The following is a 20,532-nucleotide window of genomic DNA, read 5'->3' on the forward strand; positions in this document are numbered from 1 at the left end:
ACCGGCGCTCTGTTCCTTACCCGGGCTCCGCCGCAGAAGCCGGCCGCGGCGATGCTCCCTGGCGGGCGGTCCTGTCTCAGGGCCCCTCACAGGGCTCGGGGAACTTCCCACCACAGAACTCCCAGAGCTGCTAAACTCCGAGGGTGATGCACGTTAACAACCTATCCATTTCCTAGGAATAACCACCTCTTGGCTTTTTGCCTGCTCCCCTCAGCACACTCCTGGCTGCCCCGCCCCTACCTTAGGTGACCACGCCTACTCTGCGAGAGGCTTTCCCTAAGGTGGGAAGAGTGTGTCCCTTACTCCTAGCAGCTTACTCCTAGACAAACGAACCAGAGGGTCTCCCTGGAAGACCTTGAACTCAACTCCATGATAATCATAGGGACCAGCTTTGGGGTTTATCAGAATGAGTTCAAATCCTAGTTTCACTACTTACCCAGGGAACCAACCAAGGAACCTGACTACACACAGTTGATTTATCCGAGATATTATTGATAGAATGAAACAATACAGACTCCAGGCTTAGTTCTGGATCCTAGCAAACAATAAATAGTAGTTGAATACACTGACACCCGTTACCGTACTTCACTACAAGACAGCCCACCCACTATGTCCAGAACACTGCATTCCTTAGTCTGGGCAGCTCTGGAATTCATCGCAAAGACCAAATTCTAGTCCTGGGAGCCTCGGAAAAGCAACTGATCTACTGGTTCTTCGACCTTGGACTTTGCCCAAGATCTTCCCGAGTTGGGGATATTTGATCCCTCCCATTGTTTTTCCTCTGTCCTAATTCTGAGGATCTTTGTCTTTCTCTCAGGCATTTGGCTGATTTGATTTTGATTTCCTTTAGATGGTATCATCCAAGACTAAGCCAAGTTTTGTAGTACCATCATAATCAAGGAGGACTATGGCTTCCACTTTGTAACAGCGCCTTGCATTTGTGCAGTAAAGTTCTCAGTGAACACTAAGTATGGTAGCTTGCCGGGAGTCCTAGCTTCTGGAGATGCTAGGACTAAGGCAAGAGGATTACGTGAGCCCAGAATTTGAAGTTAACCTGAGCAACATAATGAAAGAAAGAAAAAAGGGAGAGGAAGCAATGGTGAGGGGGGGGGGGGGAACAAGGAAGAAAGAGGAGGAAGGAGAAGAAAATGAAAAAGAGAAGAAAGTTCTTGGCAGACATACTACTGACTCATTACACTTGCAGTCAACCTGAACCACAGGGTGTTTTTGAAAACAGGAGGGCTCTGCTAACAGCTTCTACTTACCCTCCTGTGCCTTTCACCCTGCCTAGGTCAGCTGAGGATAAGCCCCTATTAGGCTTTTCACCTATTAGGCTTTTCAACATGGGAAAAATGGCATGTAAGCCAGTTTGCAGTTAGCTTAATACCACCTTTAAGCCAAGTATGTTTCTAGAAAGCCTGGTTTTGTAGGTAGGCCTGGAGTGGTTAAAGCTTACCTTGAATTCCTCTCAGGAGGCAGAGGCAGGTGGATCTCTGAATTCAGGGCCAGCCTGATCTACAGAGCAAGTTCTGGGCCAGCCAGGGCTACCAAATAAGACCCTGTCTCAAAATAAGTAAATAAATGCCCAGTTCTGTGACTAAAGACTGGTACGGGGCCGGGCGTGGTGGCGCACGCCTTTAATCCCAGCACTTGGGAAGCAGAGGCAGGCGGATTTCTGAGTTCCAGGCCAGCCTGGTCTACAGAGTGAATGCCAGAACAGCCAGGGCTACACAGAGAAACCCTGTCTGGGGGGGGGGGGCGGGGGACTGGTAGGGGGCTGTGTACATTTGACAGGAAAAAAGGAGAGTGCACACAGAGACTACAGAGAAGTAACAACAGGGTATGTTAATAATGGGTTTGCTTTCAGTGACAAGAGTTAGGTATCTTTTTATTCTTATTTTTCCTTTTCCTGTTTGAGTCTCTGTAGAACAGGTTAGCTTCAAACTCATGAGAATCCTCCTGTCTCAACTACAATTATAAGCATGAGCCACCACGTCTGGCTTTTCTTTATACTTCTTCACAAATTTTCCTACATTGTGTTACTTTTATAATTGAGAAATCTGAGAGGCCGAGGCACCGGGTCTGAGTTCCACTCTCTGGCATCCACACGAAGCCAGCATGGCTCTATGCAGCCTATCATCCCAAGACCAAGAGGTGAGAACAGGACCCCTGGGCTCCTGCCAGCCAGGCTAGCCAATCAGTTAGCCCCGTTCAGCGAGAGACCCCTATCTCAAAACGTTTGCTACGAGGGGCTACACAGATGGCTCAGCAGTTAAGAGCACTGACTGATCTCCCAGCTGACTGACTTTACCTTCAGTTTCAGGGGATGTGACCCTCCCTCTCATGCATGTAGGCAAAACACGAATACACACTTAAGAAAAAACTTTATTTTAGTTGATAGAAGGTGGAGGGATGGCTCAGCAGTTAGGAGCACTTGCTGCTCTTCTAGTGGACTGAGATCTGGTTCTCAGCATCTACACGGGAGCTCACAGCTGTCTGCAACTCCAGTTCCAGGGAATCTGGCATTCTTCTGGCCTCCCTGGGCACCCAACATTCATAAACACACACACACACAGATTTTCAACACCCACACACTTACATAAGCACACACGTGTACAGACAGGTGTGCACACTCACACAGGTCTGCACACCTACACATTTATATGCACACAGAGGGTTACAAACCCATACACTTAAATACACATATGAAGTTGGATGTATAACCATTTAAATACAGTACTATATAATTTTTTGAGACAGGGTTTCTCTGTGTAACCCTGACTATCCTAGAACACGCTCTGTAGACCAGGCTGGCCTCGAATTCATAGATTCACCTGCCTCTGCCTCCCAAGTACTTAAAAGCATTTGCCACCACCATCCAACTGAAGTATATTTTATATTAAAAAGTATATAAAATATAGTGCCTGGAAAGATGGCTCAGTGGTCAAGAGCACTGGATGCTCTTCCAGAGGACCCAGGTTTGAATCCCAGCACCAACATGGCTAGTCACAACCATCTTTAGTTCCAGAAGATCCAGTGTCCTCTTTTCTTACAACAACAAGCACATATGCAATGCACAGACATAAATGCAGGCAAGATATCCACACACAAAATGATCTTGATCTATATGTACTAACATAAATCACATATATGTACAGTATATACACACACACATATGTCAGTCCATATATATATGCACATACACATATACACATAGAGACACACATACATGTCTTTTGAGAGAAAATATCACATAACTCAGACTGGCCTTAAATTCCTATGTGGTCAACCTTGAACTCCTGCCAAGCTAAGCTGATTCTATCAGAGGACTAATGAAGCTAAGGAATCATGAGGGGCTTATTCAGTATCTCTACTCTGATATTACTTGAAGAATTTAGGCACTGTTTGGTCTAAAAAGCCACTCCACTGTGGCCTTAGATGGTCTAGCACCAAACTTCTTGCTGAAATACTCACATGGCTGTCCTATCTCTCCCTCTCTCTTAGTTGGGGTTTCTATTACTGTGAAGAGACACCATGATCATGGCAACTCTTATAAAGGACAACATTTCATTGGAACTGGCTTACAGGTCAGAGGTTTGGTCCATGATCACCGTGGCAGGAAGCATGGTGACAAACATGGCAGGCAAACATGGTTGCTGGAGAAAGAGCCGAGAATTCTACATCTAGACCACAGGCAGCAGACAGGAAGAAAAAGTGACACTGGGCCTGGTTTGAGCATTTGAAAACACCAAAGCCCACTCCCTGTGACACACTTCCTCCAACAAGGCCGCACAAACTCTGACAAGGCCACACCTCCCAATCCTTCCCAAGTAATGTCACTTCCTAGGAGTCCGTGGGAGCATTTTCATTTAAATCATCATTGTATCTAATTAATACTTTAAAAATACAAGTGCTATAAGCCTTGATTCTTCCAGACTGTGAGCTGATTCACAGCTCAGTTGGCAATTTTTCTGCTTCTTGACAGAAACTTCCTTCCCAAATGTGTGTTATGTACCGACCTGGTATCTAACACCGCCCAACGCCCAACACAAATGTGAGAGTCTGCCTTCATGGAATGTGCTGACAATCTGGAAGATGAACTTGAAATAAGTAAACGGGGCTGAAGATACAGCTCAGCTGGTAAAGTGCTTGGCCAGCGTGCACAAATCCTGGCACAATATAAGACTGGGCAGGGCCAGCTTGCTGCCAAGCCTAACAACCTGAGTTCAACTCCTGGGACTCAACTTGTGGAAACAGAGAACCAGCCCCACACAGTTGTCCTCAGACCTCCATGTGCGTGTAGATAAGTAGCTGTTACATGTTAAGGGCTGTGCTTGGTGGCACAACCCTGTGATCCCAGCACTCAGGAGAGAGACCAAGAACTCAAACAACTACAAAATCTAGTATGTGCAAGGCCCTAGAGTCAATCATCTGTACTACAATACAACAAAAGGATGGGGGAGTCTCAGAAGGAGCCAAAGCTCTGCCCCATGGATGACACTGACGCACCCAGCCTTCAGTGCAATGGAAAAGAGCACACAGGATAAAACAGGAACTGTAGGAGTCAGACCCACAGTTTAAATGTTACCCACCAGCCAATAACCTCAGAGTTACAAAAAGTGACTCACTGGAATCAGGTAAAAACCCATTGGAAACGTCTACTGGAGATTTACACCATGAGAGATGATCTACAACTGTTAGCAAAATCTTTTTTTTCTTAAAGATTTATTTATTTTATTTACATGAAAACACTCTAGCTGTCTTCAGGCACACCAGAAGCGGGCATCAGATCCTATTACAGGTGGTTGTGAGCCACCATGTGGTTGCTGGGAACTGAACTCAGGACCCCTGGAAGAATAGTCAGTGCTCTTAACTGCTAAGCCATCTCTCCAGCCCCTACGAACACCCTTTCTAGTCATCTTCCCTAAATACCCTTTTATATAAGTGTATTAATTATACACTGGGTTAACCTTAATTGTCCCAAGTTAGTTTTAATTATCAACACAGCATAACCTACTATCATATAAAGTCTCAGCTGGGGACGACAGTGCAAGCCCAACATTGTGTGTGTGTGTGTGTGTGTGTGTGTGTGTGTGTGTGTGTGTGTGGTGTCTAGGTATTGAACCTGGGGTAATGTGCATGCTAGGCAAATGCACTGAACTACACTACTAGGTCAGGGGTCAACATTCTGCTGTACTCTGAAGCTGAAGCTGTAAACAGTGTGAGCTTCCTGACCTGGGTGCTGGAAACTGGACTCAGGTTCTATGGAAGAGCAGTGAGTGCTCTTCTCTGCTGAGCCTCTCTCCAGTCCATTCTTATATTCCTGCCTCTACGCTGTGACTTCATCAGCCCTTGCTTGGAAATCTGAGAGGACAGTACAATTTGTTTTTAGTAAGAACTGACATATCACCAACCTTCCTCCCTTGGTGCCCATTTAATGTCAGTGTTAATTGTCAACTTGGTATAGCATAGTGCCATATAAGGGCAGTGGTGGTGCACATCTTTAATCCCAGCACTTGGGAGGCAGAGGCAAGTGGACCTCTGTGAGTTGAGGCCAGCCTAGGAGTGGCCAACAATTGAGCCAATTGAGCGACTGCCTGGATCAGAATGACCTGCTGGGAGCTGTCTGGATTGTCAATTGATGTGGGAGGTCCCAGGCTATAGTGGACGGCACCATCCCCCGGGAAGGTAGTCCTGGACAGTGTAAGAAAGCTGGCTAAGCTTGACCCTAGGAGGAAACTGGCAAGCAGTCTATGGCTTCTGCTGTAAGTTCCTGCTTGAGTTTCTTGTTGGGGGATGGATTTGTGCACTGTGAATTCAGATGCTGATTACGGTCCCCAGAGATCTAATTGCAGTTCAGATATTGGCACTGTCAAACATCTCCTGTCTCGGTGTTGTGTAAAAATTGTTTTTCATCACCTCTGATTGGTTAAGAAAAACCTGGGGGCCGGTGAGATGGCTCAGCGGGTAAGAGCACTGACTGCTCTTCCTGAGGTCCTGAGTTCAAACCCAGAAACCACATGGTGGCTCACAACTACCTATAATGAGATCTGACGCCCTCTTCTGGTGTGTCTGAAGACAGCTATAGTGTACTTATGTATAATAATAAATAAATATTTAAAAAAAAAGAAAGAAAGAAAAACCTGATCAGCTGACCAGGAGAGAATAAAGCAGGACTTCTGATCCCAGGGGAGGGGGCCTCTGATGGGGACCAGAGCGGGGCAGAGAATTCAGTAGGAGAAATCACCAAGAGGAGATTGCCAAGAGAGAGTGGGCAGGAGAGGGTGGTTGGAGCAGGAGGATCCAGAGCAAGACTAAGATGGCAGGTAACACTGAGGGGCTGGAGAGGGGCTGGGAAGTAGGCCTGGCCAACATGGTCGCCAGGCCAGCATGGTCGAGTTAGAAGAGATGAAAACCCTGGCCAGCCATTGTGCAAGGAAGCTTCCTCATGAATACACCAGGTCTCCATGTCATTATTTCAGAGCTAGCGCAGGAGGAGAGAAGCCATGAACTTTTATAGTTCCTGCCACGCCTTCTTTCAGTGATGGACAGTGGCCCGTAGGCTGAGATAAACTCAGTCCTCTCTGGATGCTTCTGAGCAGAGTGTTTCATCTCAGTGACAGAAACTCCTGAGGACTAGGAGCTACACAGATCCCTGGCACAGAAAGATAGGGAAAGAGGCCACAAGCAGACTGCAGATGGCAAACTTCCTGCTTCTTCCTCACCACTGTGACCTGAGACAAAGACCTTGAGTAGAGGGCATTTTCTCCCTGCTGCGCAGTCCAGGCTGGACGGGGATGAACATGGCTACTCCTGAACATGTTTACTCAAAGCTATGACATACCAGCTCGCCTTCCTTTGTCACATTAGGGAAGGGGTTTTTTCTGCCTTATCCCATCATAAACACATATTTATCCGAAGCTGTGGGCCTTTCAAATCTCGTTTGTTTGTTTGTTGTTTGTTTGTTTGTTTGTTTAAGCTGACCAACCCAAAATTGGGGAAAGGGAACCCATCCCAGGCCACCAAAAACACTACCTGGTGCTCTTCGAGGTCAGAAGACAGCAGCGGATGGCCCGGAATCGGAGCTGCATACTGTTATGAGCTGCTGTGTGTAGGCGGTGAGAACCAAACCTGGGTCCTTTAAAGAGCTAGCATCCTTTGGAAGAACAGCAAATGTTCTTAACTGCCGAGCCCTCCCTCCAGCCCTGTCTTTTAATTCTTTAATTGGTAGAGAAAACAAACCAATCAAGAGCCCTAGTTAGTAGCAAAGCTAAAACAATAAGTGACAAGTTGCTGGATTTTCGGAACCCGTGGACCTCCTGCAAAGCGCTTCGGTCGGCCTGGGCACTGAACTTGACCAGTTAATCAGTACCCACGTGGGAAGCAAAGTGTGCCGCACTCGAGAGGGAGAGAGCACTTACCCGTGTATTAGGAAGCCAATCTGATGACAAATATGGGTAATTTTAGACTTTCTATTATTAGTCAACGAAAGCGTTCCCTCAATGATTTCACTCCCAACGTGGCGTTCCACTTCAGCAACAGTAAACGATCTTCTGGCTGACTACCAGGAAGCTACACAAAAATAATTATTTTGGGGCCAAGAAATACAAATAAACGATTTTAACAAATTTGTTTTCTGGACACAGACGTCTGTGGGAAGTGAAAGGTGTAACAAGGGGGGGTGGAGGGCTTGCTCATCGCAGCTTTCCTTTAAACAAGCTTTACCACAGCCGCCATCCTCTCTCTCATCCCTCCGGCCAGAGCCTTCTCTTTGCTTTTAACTTTGTACAGTTTACACGTAAATTACATAACCCAGGGAGTACAAGGGAAACTCATGACCATAGGTGTTAGGAAAGTTGATCATACATAACCGGAAACACACTTAAGACAGGCTTACACACACACACACACACACACACACACACGGAGGGATGGCAGCCCAAGTTCCACCCCTCCCTCTAAAAGCCTAACGGGCACACAGCACCCCATCCTAAAACAAACAACACACATCAGGCCTTTGTAAGGAAGGAAGCTGCTCTAGTTCAAAGAGCTGAGAGGCATCTGTAACGGAGCCGTTGGTGACTTCAGCCGTTGATGACTTGGTGACGCTGTTTTCTTTAATGGGTCTAACTTTCTGTGTGTATGCTGCCTGGCTGACTTTTTTCCTGGTTTGTGTCAGGTCTCATGAAATCCGGGTGGCCTCAGACTCACCACTTGGCTAGAGTGTTAGAACTACAGGCGCGGGGCGCCACACCTTGTAGAAGAATTTTAATCCAGCCACATGGCTGCTCTAGGTCTGGGTGATCTACTGGACACACTGTGACACACTGTGACACACTGTGACACACTACAGCTTCCTCAAAGATTTGTCTTCTCTGTTGTGGGGGAGGTTACGGGGGTGGAGGGTAGGAACAAGGGGAGGGGGAGATGAGTAGGATCGAGGGGCATGATGTGAAATTCACAAAGAACCAATTAAAAAGTTTAAAACCCTCTGGCCTGAGTCCTAGGATTCCAAGGTTTAAACCACAGTGGCAACCAGAAGTTCAAAGCCAGACTGGAGTCAATCTGGGGCTCAAAGATAGCCTGGGCTACATGAGACTCTAAGGTTTCTGTTAAAAAAACAAAAAACAAAAAACAAACAAAAAAAAAAAAAAAACAGAAGATTCAAACAAATTCCCAGGTGATTCTGAGGCAGGTGGTCCATCCACATGTTCTCTGACAACATTAACTATTTACCTAATGCCTGCTTGTGACTGAAATCAATGTTACCATGGTAGCAGCCAATCTGAAACTATTCTGGGCTGCCTGCTGCCCAGGCAACAGCTGACTCTGTGGGCTTCTTTGTTTGCTAGCTGAAGGGGACATTTTGAACAATAATCTCCTGAGTATTTATTGCAAAAAAATACAGAATGGATCCAAGGCAACTGACAATGGCCAGGCCGCAGGAAGAGGGATCACAAATCCGTTCACAGCCACCTCCAGAGCACCTGTCTCTAACCAACTGCCCAGCCATTTAACAGGAATGGGATGCAGTCCCCAGTTTATATGCACCATGGCACTCCTGCTGTAACGCAGGGCCTCCTAGCAGGGCAAGGAATGCACTCAAGGGAGTGGGTGTGGGTGGCACCGAGGCAGAATAATCACCACGTCGTGTTCAAGGCTAGCCTGAGCTGCTTAGAAAGCTCAAAGCCAGCCTGCTCTATAAACTGAGACCCTGTCTAGAGAAACAAAAACAAAACAAACAACTATACGCACAACAAAACCAAACAAGTCTCCGCTGTCATCAGGCAAGAACTAGAACCCACTGATGCCCTTGGGCCACCTGGGGCCACCCTCAAAGACAGGAGGCCTCTGGGAAGGGCTCAAGCTCGGTTTCTGACCGGTCGAGGCAGAGAAGGATTCCAGAGGGAGTCAAAGTGGAACAAGGTTGGAGAACTCATTACGGCACAAGCCACGCTTAAAGAGAGTACAGTGGAGGCGGCAGAAGCTGACAGCGGCTGACGTACATGCACAGTAGTAGCTATTAAGTATGTGATGGTGGGGGGGGTGAAGCTACTTAGTCAGCAATTGGGTTTAGATATTTGGCAAAATGTGTGCCTTTTTTCTTATCCACAGGATTCTGTCCTGGAAGAGGAGACGTTTGATAGGTCCACTATGCAGGCCTGCAGCTGGAGGAGGAAGTGCCTGTTGTATTAGAATGGCAGCTGTATCTAGACAGATCACACCAGGCCAGCAGTTCCACAGGAGAGGTTTATGGGGGGAGAGGGGAGGAAGGGAAGAGGATGAAGGGGGGAAATGGAGAAGGAGGAGGAAGAGGTAGATGAGGAGGAAAGAGAGCGAAGGTTAGTGTCTCTGTCTTTTATTTGAACCATAATGTAATCACACGCACCACTGTGCACAGGTAAGGGCAGGCAGGTGAATGCTGGGAATATATGGTGGTTGCCATGGCAACAGACTGGCCAGGTCCTTGTCACCTATGGGTGACATCATCACTGGATTGGGAGGCTATAGGCTAGCAGAGAGAAAGCATGGATCACATGGAACTTTGTGACACATGTAGAGCATAAGAAATCATGTTTAAGGCCTAATCATTAGACTGTGTGTGTGTGTGTGTGTGTGTGTGTGTGTGTGTCTGTGTTACATATGTGTACGCACATGAGTGTTCATGCATGGAGACCAGGGATCAATGTCTCGTGTTTTCCTCAGTCACTCTCCACTTTACTTTTTGAATGAGATCTCTCGCTGAACCTGGAACTTATCAGTTTGGCTAGACTAACTGGCAGCACACTCCAGGGATCCTCCTGGCTGTCCCCACCCACAGCACGGGGCTGACAGGTGCACACCATCACACCTGACTGTGAATGCCGGGGTTGAACCTGGGTCTTCTCGCTTGCACAGCGAGCCTGAGCCATAGGTCTCAGTCATTTATTAAAACAGAGTATTTTTATTAATTCTTTGAGAGTGTCATGCACACATACAATGTATTTTGATCATATTCCCTCCCCAACTTACCCCTCTACTCCCTCCTGTCTTGATGTCCTGCCATCCACCACAGAGCGGTCAATCCACCAGGGTCACTCACTAAAAGAGCCTGAAATCACCCTCCTCCCTGTACCAATCGCCTGTCAGTAGCTCCTCACCTAGAGGGAGGGGCTGTTGAGCCCACCCACCCTTTGTGTCCTCAGTCATTTTTAATGATCTCCTTGGAGAAGTTTCCCAAATGTAGGACAACAAACAGTTTTTTGTGCAGGTGGTTCACTTTTCAAAACTCCTGGCTGTCAGCCAGTGAGAGACAGGAATCAGAGCTGTGAGGGCGTGGAGGGTGGGGAGAACCTTGGGGCACAGGCTACATCTCATGGGCCTTCTATGTCCTAACTATCTTGCGTGACTCCTAGGCTAAAGGCAAGTCAATGTGAGAGCTGGAGAGACAGCGCAGTGCTTAACAACACTTACTGCTGCTCTTTCAGAGGCCCTAAGTTCACAGCTCCCACCTAGAACCTTCAAGGTCACTTACAACTGGCTGTAACTCCAGTTCCAGGGGATCTAATGTCATCTTCCGACTCTTACAGGCTTCACACACATGGTGCACAAACATACACTCAGGCACAAACATGTACACATAAAATAAAGATACTCAAAAGGTAAATAAGTCTGATTTCAAAATAGTGGCCAATAGTTGAGGGGTTTTTGTTGTTGTTTTGGTTTTTGGTTTTTTTTTTTTTTTGTTTTTTGGGTTTTTTTGTTTTTTTGTTTTTTTGTTTTTTTTGTTTTTTTTTGTTTTTTTTTTTTTGAGTCAGGGTTTTTCTGTGTAGCCCTGGCTGTCCTGGAACTCACTCTGTAGACCAGGCTGGCCTTGAACTCAGAAATCTGCCTGCCTCTGCCTCCCAAGTGCTGGGATTAAAAGCGTGCGCCACCACACCCGACGACGGAGGTTTTGTTTTTGTTTTTGTTTTTGTTTTTTAAGGCTTATTTTACTTTTAATTATGTGTATATGTATATGTATCTGAGTAAGGGTGCATGCAGGTATTCATGGGGGCCACAAGTATTGGCTCCCTAGAGCTCCCATTACAGGCCATTGTTAGTCATCTGGCATGGGTGCTGGCCACCTCGGGTCCTCTGTAAATGCAGCCTGTGCTAGATCTAGGCCCAGTAATTGAGGTTACTACTCTTACTTTCACCAAACCCAAAATATTTCTTTCAAATTAATTCTTTAGTTTAGATATTAGCCAGCTAAAAGAAATCCATGCTAAGAGGATAGGCTAAGTGTGCTGGAGAGATGACTCAGCAGTTAAGAGCACTGACTGCTCTTCCAGAGGTTCTGAGTTCAATTCCCAGCAACCACAGCGTAGCTCACAACCATCTGTAATGAGATCTGATGATCTCTTCTGGTGTCTCTGAAGACTGGGACAGTACTCACATACATAAAAATAAAAATAAATGAATAAATCTTTAAAATAAATAAATAGGTCAGGCTAAGTGCTGTTTTGACAGAAATAAGTCAGCTCCTAGGACGTGGGACTACTTAGTTCCAGAGCACTTGGGCATGATGGTCCTGCGATCGCAGCACTCTGGAGGAGACGCATGAAGATCACAAACCTGAGGGAAGCCTGGGAAGATCTGGAGTCAAAAGCCTAGCAAGGGAGAAGTCGGCAGCAGATGAAACTGACTGATCTGTGTGTACCTATATACACATATATGTTACAAATTCATATTGTGTAAATAATTAAACTTGGATCTGGGTTTGGAAAAAAAACTTGGTTTTAAAAATTGTTTGTTTGTTTGTTTTTTGGTGGAGCCTGTGAGATAGCTCAGCAATCAAGAGTGTTTGTTAGAGCCTGGTATGGTGGCTTACTCCTTTAATCCCAGCACTCAGGAAGCAGGGGCAGATGGATCTCTGAGTTTGAGGCCAACCTGGTCTACAGAGTGAGTCCCTGGGTAGCCTAGGCTACACAGAAAAATGATGTCTCAAAAAGAAAAAAAAGAAAGAAAGAAAGAAAGAAAGGAAAAGAAAAGAGAAAAGGAAAGAAACAAAAGAAACAAAGAAACAAACAAAAGAGTGTTTGCTGCTCTGGTAGAAGACTGGAGTTTGGTCCCTAGCACCCAAGTCAAATGACCTATAACTGCATATAACCCGAGCCCCAGGAGATCTGATGTCCTCTTCTGAACTCTGCAGGCATCTGTACACCTGGCATTCACCCACAGACACACTCACGAAAACATATAAAAATAAAAATAAATCGTTAAAAAAACTTTAGGGCTCAAGTCAAGCCAGCTGCTGGATGTATCAGAAAATGTTACGATGTTGCAGGAGTCAACAGACTGAGGTTAGCAGAGAGACTGGGGTGCTGAAATCATCAGAAGGCTGCTGGAGAACCCCACGATGACAGGATAATTCCGATTAAGAGACCCTGGAACCTCACCAGGAGGCATCAACTCCTGCCTATGGAACAATGGATGAAATATGAGGAGATAAAGCATGCCTCGATCCAGGCCTGAAGTGGGTATTCAAAGGAAAGCAGGAGAAGAGCGGTATAGGCTGGTCTTGTAGTTGAGGTCCGGGGACGTGTGGGACGTGTGTTTATGAAGTTGCTTCAGCCTGAATCACAATTTAAGAATGATTTGTTCAGCAGAGGTCTCATCCCAAATAAATTTCTAATGCAATCATTAAAAAAAAAAAAAGTTTTTTTTTTCTTTTGGAACTACTAGCCCAGGCTGTAACTTCTCAGTCTACAGTCCAAGGGCACATTAGCCTCAGGCCAAGTTCACTGCTTTGGCAGCTGTTGGTTTTTAGGACTCTGCCAAAGGGGTGGCCATCTGCCCTGACTTCCCTGGAGTGATGTGGAGACACCTCAAAAGGGGATCACTGACAGCAGCCCAGCGAGATCAGGCAGCTTGCCCCACAGGCTCTGTCTGACGATGGGATCAGAGGCTAAAGATAGGTCATTACATGCCAGCAAAGTCTAAGTTGCTTTTTAACCGGGCATACTGATATGGGGATTAAGAGCATGGATTCCGAAGCCAACCCCTCTTGGCTTCAACTCCTGGCTCTGTTGCTAACTAGCTGTGACCTTGGGCAAGTTTCTTGATGTCCTCATGCCTTTGTTTTTGCATCATTAAAATGAAAATAACAAATAAAAACAAATTATTGTTCGTTTGAGATAGTCTTTGTTTTATTGCTTAGGCTGGTCTTGAACTCTTGGACTCAAACCATCTTCCTGCCTCAGCCTCCCAAGTAGCTGGGACAGCTGGAACACAGCTGGAACACATCGCTGTGCTGGACGGTTAGCTTGTGAGGTGTGTGTGTGTGTGTGTGTGTGTGTGTGTGTGTGTGTTGGTGCTGACTCCACATGAACTAATGGGTAGCAAAGTCCTGGGTTTTCCACTGTTGTACCGACTATCAGTGCCGTCGAGAGCCTCTGTGGCCGCCCTCTCTGAGATCTGAGATCACCCTAGCATTGTTACTTCTCACACACCAAGCTGATGAGTGGTTAACAAACGTGGGGTTTCTTGGATCTGTAACACTTATGGGGAATTTCTGTTGTTTTTAAGACGGGATCTTATTATGTAGCCTCAGCTGCCCTGAAGATCTCTATGTAGACCAGGCTGGCCTCACAGAGCTCCCCCTGCTTCTGCACCACTTGTTTGTTCCAAGTTAGGGTTCGGTAGCTCATTCTGGTTTGTAACTCCCTAGTAGCCGAGGCTGACCTTCAGTTTAGTGATCCTTTCGCCACTATCTCCCAAGTGCTGAGATTATGGGCACACACACTGTCGCTCCAAGTGAGTTAGAAACAGTTAAAAAGCTAAAGTGGGCTGGGGAGCCTGGGGTGGGAAGGGGGGTGGAGGGGGGGCGCACATCTTTACATCCAGCACTTGAGAGGCAGACGCAGGTGGATCTGTGAGTTAAGAGGCCAGCCTGTTCTACAGAGTTCCAGTACAGCCAAGACCACACAGAGAAACACTGTCTAAAAATTAGAGGAGGCAGGGGAGGAGGAGGAAGAAGAAAAGAAGAAAAAAAAAAAGAAGGAGGGAGGAAGGGAGGAAGAAGAAAGTTAGCTCTTCTTCTCCACCACGTGGGTTCCAGGAATGGAACTCAAGCAGTCAGGCAAGCAACTTTACCCCACTGATCCTTTTTTTTTTTTTTTTCCTGAGACAGGGTTTTTCAGTCCATTCTTAGCTGTCCCAGGACTCACTTTGTAGACTGTAGGCTTAAAATCTTCCAACCCTATCTTTAATGATGGTTCTTAAATGCTTTTAACCTCCCTTCTAGCCCACCACCCACCAGAGGTAGTGGAAAAGAAATATTAGGATACGAGAGAAGTGGACCTGGGGGTGCACACCTTTAATCCCAGCACTTGGGAGGCAGAGGCAAGCAGATTTCTGAGTTCGAGGCCAGCCTGGTCTACAGAGTAAGTTCCAGGACAGCCAGGGCTACACAGAGAAACCCTGTTTCAAAAAAAAGAAAAAACAAAAAAACAAAAAACAAAAAAACTAAACTAAACTAAAATAAACTAAACTAAAATAAAAAGTGTTCTTTGGAGCAAGTTCCATCTGCATTGTCAGGAAGTCAGTAGTTCAGTTAACAGGATTCAGCAAGCTTTGGCTCCTGTCAGCAGGAGCAATCAGGACCAAGCAGCAGGGACATCAGGAGAAGTTCTCTGCTGTTCGTTTCTCATCAAAGCAAAGATCAATGAAGACAAGAGACCAAGAAGCATTGCAAAGGCAGTCATGCAAGGGCCGCTTTCATGGTTCATTGGGATTCATTTATTCTCCCTCCAAACATCACATGTCCTCCACTGCCTCCCCACGTGTCTGCCTCAGCATGCGAATCTGTCTCAGCTGACATCATCCTGCCAATCAGCCCGAGTCTGCAGAAGCAGCGAGAAGCTGCCAGAAGTCTTTTTTGTTTTATGGGTTTTCTGTTTTTTGTCCATTTCTCTCTATGGAGTCACAACAAATAGAGCTCAGCTACACAAAGTACCAATACCTACATATCGTTAGTGAAGAATCCTTCATCAGGTGTCCTTTCATGTGTCTGCCCCGCAAAACACCATCCAACACAACTGACTTTCCACTTCAGTAGACTACACTGGCCTTGAACTCACAGAGATCTGCCTGCCCCTGCCTCTTGAGTGCTGGGTTTAATGGCATAGGCCACCACCTACACCCCCCCCACCCACACACACTTTTTAAAAATTTATTTATTTATTTTATGTATATGAGTACACTGTAGCTATCTTCAGATACATCAGAATTGGGCACCCTATCCCATCACAGATGGTTGTGAGCCATCATGTGGTTGCTGGGAACTGAACTCAGGACCTCTGGAAGAGCAGTCAATGCTCTTAACCACCAAGCCATCTCTCCAGCCCCTCCCCCACCCCACTCTTATCCATCTTTAGTTCTTGTTCATTTTTGACATACCATCTCATGTTCTGTCATTCAGGCTGGCTCCATATTTGACAGGTAGCCGACGAAGGCCTTGAATTCATGACCCTCTTGCCTTCACTTCCAAAGTAGTGGTATAGATATGAACCACCATGCCTAGTTTTTTTTTTGGGGGGGGGCGGACTCTGCTAATTAAGGTTGAAGTCCACCACGACCAGATAGCCTCTGGGCTCGGTGCAGTATGGGAGACTCCCTTTTGTTAGCAGCGTTTCTCCTTCTCTAAACTTGTCCAGGGAATTCAAAGCCCCTATATCTGCCTCTGCTTAAGGGATGTGCCCCAAAACTTCATAAGCCTTCAACCACCCTAGGTAAACTTGATTTTCCTATTGAGTGCAGTCCTGGTGTGGTTCATGATTCGCCTACTGAGTGCAGTCCTGGTGTGGTTCATTCACTGCACGTACTCACAGGGTTTCCAGACCCCATGTTTGACATTTCTGCTCCCACTGCCCTCATAGAGGATTGCGTCGAACAACAATCTATGAGCTTTAACTAATGAATCGTTAACTTAATGAATATCGGAGCTCAAAGCTGGGCAATATAACTCACTGTAAGGGCATTTGCCTGGTATGTGCAAAGTGCCAGCTTTGACCCTTGGCACAACACTACATAAGCAGATAATGGGTTTAGTATGGCTAAAAAAGGATGGCAATGCACATTCAACCCTAGTATTCAGGAAACAGCAACAAGCAGAACTTTAAAAGGAAGACTAGGGCAAGGGAGATAACTCAGGGCGGGAGCTGTGTACTATGAAGCCTGATGACGTGAGTTCCGTCGCCGGGACTCGGGAAAGGGAGAACTGACTCATGCATGTTGCCCTGTGACCTCCACACATCTCATGTGTGCACTCAACACACCAAGACAGGAAATCATAGCCCCAAGTGAAGTGGCAACTGTAAGCAAGCAAAGACAAGAAGGGCTGGAGGAACCAGTCAGAAGTTAGAGCACTGGCTGCTCTTGCAAAGGATCCAGGTCTGATTCCCAGGAGCCACAGGGCAGCTCACAGCTGTCTGCAACTCTAGTTCCAAGGACCCGGTGACCTCTCCAGGCTTCCCTGGGCACTAGGCATGAACATGACTCACACACAATCACGGAGGCAGAAGCCAACCCGGGTGGACCAGTGGCCACCCAGCTGCCCAGAAGTCAGACTCACAGCATTGGCACAGGGAGGCTCTGCTCAGGAAGATGGCGACATCTAGAGCAAAGTGCTGCACACGTCACAGCTTCTTGTCTGTCCCGGAAAAGACATATTCAAGCACTTCCCTGGGCTGTGTATGACGACTCAAGCTCTCTCCACAGATGAGATGGCCGTCTCTGCTCACGGCCACTCTGCCTGGGAGTGACCCGCTGTTCTCTGCAGCCAACTCCCACCCTTTCCATTCTCTTTTGCCTTCATTACAGAACCAGTCCAAGCCTGAGTTTAGCCTGCAAAAGACAGAGGGTCAACCCCGCTGTGACGTCACTATTCTTCACTGTTTCCCCACTCTACACTGACAGAAGCCACCGGCCAAGTCCTGTCTGTGACACAGCATTCAGTCAAGTGTTCTACAGTTGACTCAAGACTGGGCAGTAGGGCAGAGGACACTGAGGAGACATGGGAGACAGAAGAACCCTTTGCCCCAGAGTCCAGTTAAAGCTGGCTGCCAGCTGAAAGGGAACAATGTCCACATAACCAACATGATTTCTATGAAGGTTGCCGACAGAGACAATGTTCTTTTGATATAGCAGGACTTTTTTTTTTTTTAAGATTTATTTTAGTCATGAGTGCCTTGCCTGCAGGTATGTCTATGCACTGCATGCACGCCTGGTGCCTGAGGAGGTAGTGAGCCTCCCTGTGGGTACTCTGAATCAACCCTGGGTCCTTCAGAAGAACAAGAAGTACCCTTAGCCACTGACCCAACTCTGCAGCCCGACACACCAGCATTTTAAATCCGGCCGCTGGGGCAGCAGTACGCCATGCTTCAGCCCTGAGAGCAAAGAACCTTTGAGTTTAAGCTTGCTCTTTTCCTAGCTGTAAGCCTGGAATTTTCTGAGAAACCTCACAAGCAAAATTATAAATTTTCTTTCCAGTCAATACGTGTCTTAACTTTTTTTTATATAAGAATATTTCTATTTTATGTGTATGAGTGTTTTGACTGTACACTTGAATGTTTGCATGTGTACCGCACACACACCTGTGGAGGTCAGAAACGGGTATCAGATCTCCTGGAACTCGAGTTACACATGGGTTAGGATGACATGTGTGTGCTGGAACTGAACCTGGGGCCTCTGCAGGAGCAGCTATGATCTTACTGTGGAGCCGTCTCTCTCCAGCCCGTCTGAACTTTCTTGGGACCTGGCATAGTACAGATTCTTTGGCACCTGTGTCCTGTTATTTTATTAGTCTATAACCCTAAACGATGCATCTACGATCTCATCTGTGGGGAGAGTAGGGTCCTTAGAAGCTCTTTAAAGATCCAGGTGTGGCCGGGCATGTGGCACACGCCTTTAATCCCAGCACTCGGGAGGCAGGGGCAGGTGGATTTCTGAGTTCGAGGCCAGCCTGGTCTACAGAGTGAGTTCCAGGACAGCCAGGGCTATACAGAGAAACCCTGTCTTGAAAAACCAAGGGAAAAGAAAAAAAAGAAAAAAAAAAAAAAGATCCAGATGTGGAGGCTCACATCTATAATCCCAGCACTTGGGGAGCAGAAGGACTTCTGCAGAGTCTGAGGGCAACCTGGGCAACACTGTTGCCACAGAGTCTGAGGGCATCCTGGACAACAACACTGTTGCCACAGAGTCTGAGGGCAACCTGGGCAACACTGTTGCCACAGAGTCTGAGGGCATCCTGGACAACAACATTGTTGCCACAGAATCTGAAGGCATCCTGGGCAACAACATTTTCTTGTAGCAGGTAATTTTGGCAGAGCAGAAGGCGCACACCCACCCAGGAACTATCTCAAATCCACAGATGAAAGTCACACACATATGAGCTCATTTTTAAACTGCCTTATTAGCTCTGTGGCTGGGCTCTTCTAAGCCTTCCTTGGCTTGCAAGCCCTTACCTTTACTCCTAGCTCAACACCTCTAACTCTGTCCTCAACTTAGCTGCCGGGTTACCTTCCCTGAAGCTCACCGGTCTTGCGGCCTAAGACACTTTTGGGCTGCCCTTCCAAGGGCCACTTTCCTTTTCTGCTTACATTTTGGATCTCCCCTACAGCTCTGAGTCTATTCTCTCTCCCCCAAGTATCTCGAACTACCCCCTCCCCTCCCCTAACCAGGAGGAACCTGGAAATCCCACCTCTCTCTTTCCTCCCATCCATTGGCCGTTGCTATCTTTATTGATTGATCAAGAGCCAATTGGGGACAAGAACCTTCCGGGTCAGTACTTGAGGACTCCTGATTAAATCAAAGCATCAGATCCGCCCCTTTATACCGTCTCTAGAAAACACCACTAAAATCATCTGTGCTGGGACTAAAGGCGTGCATCCCCACCCCTGGCTCAATTGGAGCTATTTTGCTGCCCCCAGCCTTCTTTGTTTGATTGGTTTTAGAGGGTGTGTGTGTGTGTGTGTGTGTGTGTGTGTGTGTGTGTGTGTGTGTTTGAAACAAGATCTCCCAATGTAGCTCAGGCTATTCCCAGCCTCAGTGCAAAGGCAGCTAGCACATACCACCACACCCAGAAAAACCTCTCATTAGTACACTCCAGTCTCACTTCATACTGGTTAGTCCTGAAGTTCTTCTCTGTGGCATGGTCACGCATCCCAGCGTCACCTGAGTAGAGGTCTATGCAGAAGCTCTTCAGGCTGCTCCAGGGAGCAGTAAAGGCTGCATCTCCTAGCCTTGCCGATGCTACCACAGAGGCTCAGAGTGTTCCCGGACAGCGAGGGTTTTCACTAACTCTGATTGCAAAATGGAAGATGCTTGCTAAGCATCCCAGGGAGTGAGAGCTACAGTGCTCAGAGGTGGGTGGACCACATAGGGTTGAGAGACATATTTTGATTTCTCCCGACAGCGTCTGAAAGAACTATTTTAGAACTCTGACGCCAAGTCCAAGGAAGACCGTCTGCAACCTGGCTGCACAGAATTTCCATTCTGTTACTGGAACTCGGTGTCCAGACTGGACATTTCTAGCCTCTGGGTAACATAATCAAGGAATTAAGATAAAGGTTCACACTGCTTGCAAAGTAACAAGGAAACTTTACTCAGACGGATCAGGTATGCTGTCAGGAGGGATGATGGGCGGATGACTGCTCCAGGCTGGGCCACTGAGGTGAGTCAGAAGATAAAACTGCTAGTTAATCAAGCCCTGCAGTGTGAATTCGATCCCCTGAACCTACGTAAAGGTCAAAGGGTAAAACAAGCTCACGAAAGTCGTCTCTGGCCGACACTCCCTGAACTCCAACCCATGTGCATCACAATACACACGGTAACAGTAATTATTAATTTAAAAAAACAAAACTTGAAAACAGTACTGAAGGGCTCTAGTTATGGGTTTAAGAGGAGAAGGGGCTTGTTGCTAAGGGGGATAACTGGAAAGGTTCTATTTTGATTGACAGGTTTGGGTTATATGACTCTTTTTCTACTGCAAATGTTCCTTCCCATGCTACA

General features: G+C 46.8%; 1 protein-coding gene across 11 annotated transcripts in view; it reads right to left on the minus strand.

Annotated features, from left to right (window-relative positions):
* The window catches only part of Nt5c2 (5'-nucleotidase, cytosolic II), a 129,785-nt gene that overhangs the window by 76,994 nt on the left and 32,259 nt on the right, over positions 1-20,532 (minus strand). The window contains exon 1 of one of the 11 annotated variants that reach the window (NM_001164365.2): positions 7,036-7,185. The exons of 9 other annotated variants lie outside the window; for them this stretch is intronic. In NM_001164365.2, the coding sequence (NP_001157837.1) occupies positions 7,036-7,091 (56 nt within the window). In that variant the 5' untranslated portion in view covers positions 7,092-7,185. Of the gene's footprint in view, positions 1-20; positions 181-7,035; positions 7,186-20,532 lie in introns of those variants that run through there. One more of the 11 variants, NM_001377068.1, reaches the window with a different exon arrangement.

The sequence above is a fragment of the Mus musculus genome, chromosome 19, assembly GCF_000001635.26.
Source record: "Mus musculus strain C57BL/6J chromosome 19, GRCm38.p6 C57BL/6J".
Classification (NCBI taxonomy): Eukaryota; Metazoa; Chordata; class Mammalia; order Rodentia; family Muridae; genus Mus; species Mus musculus.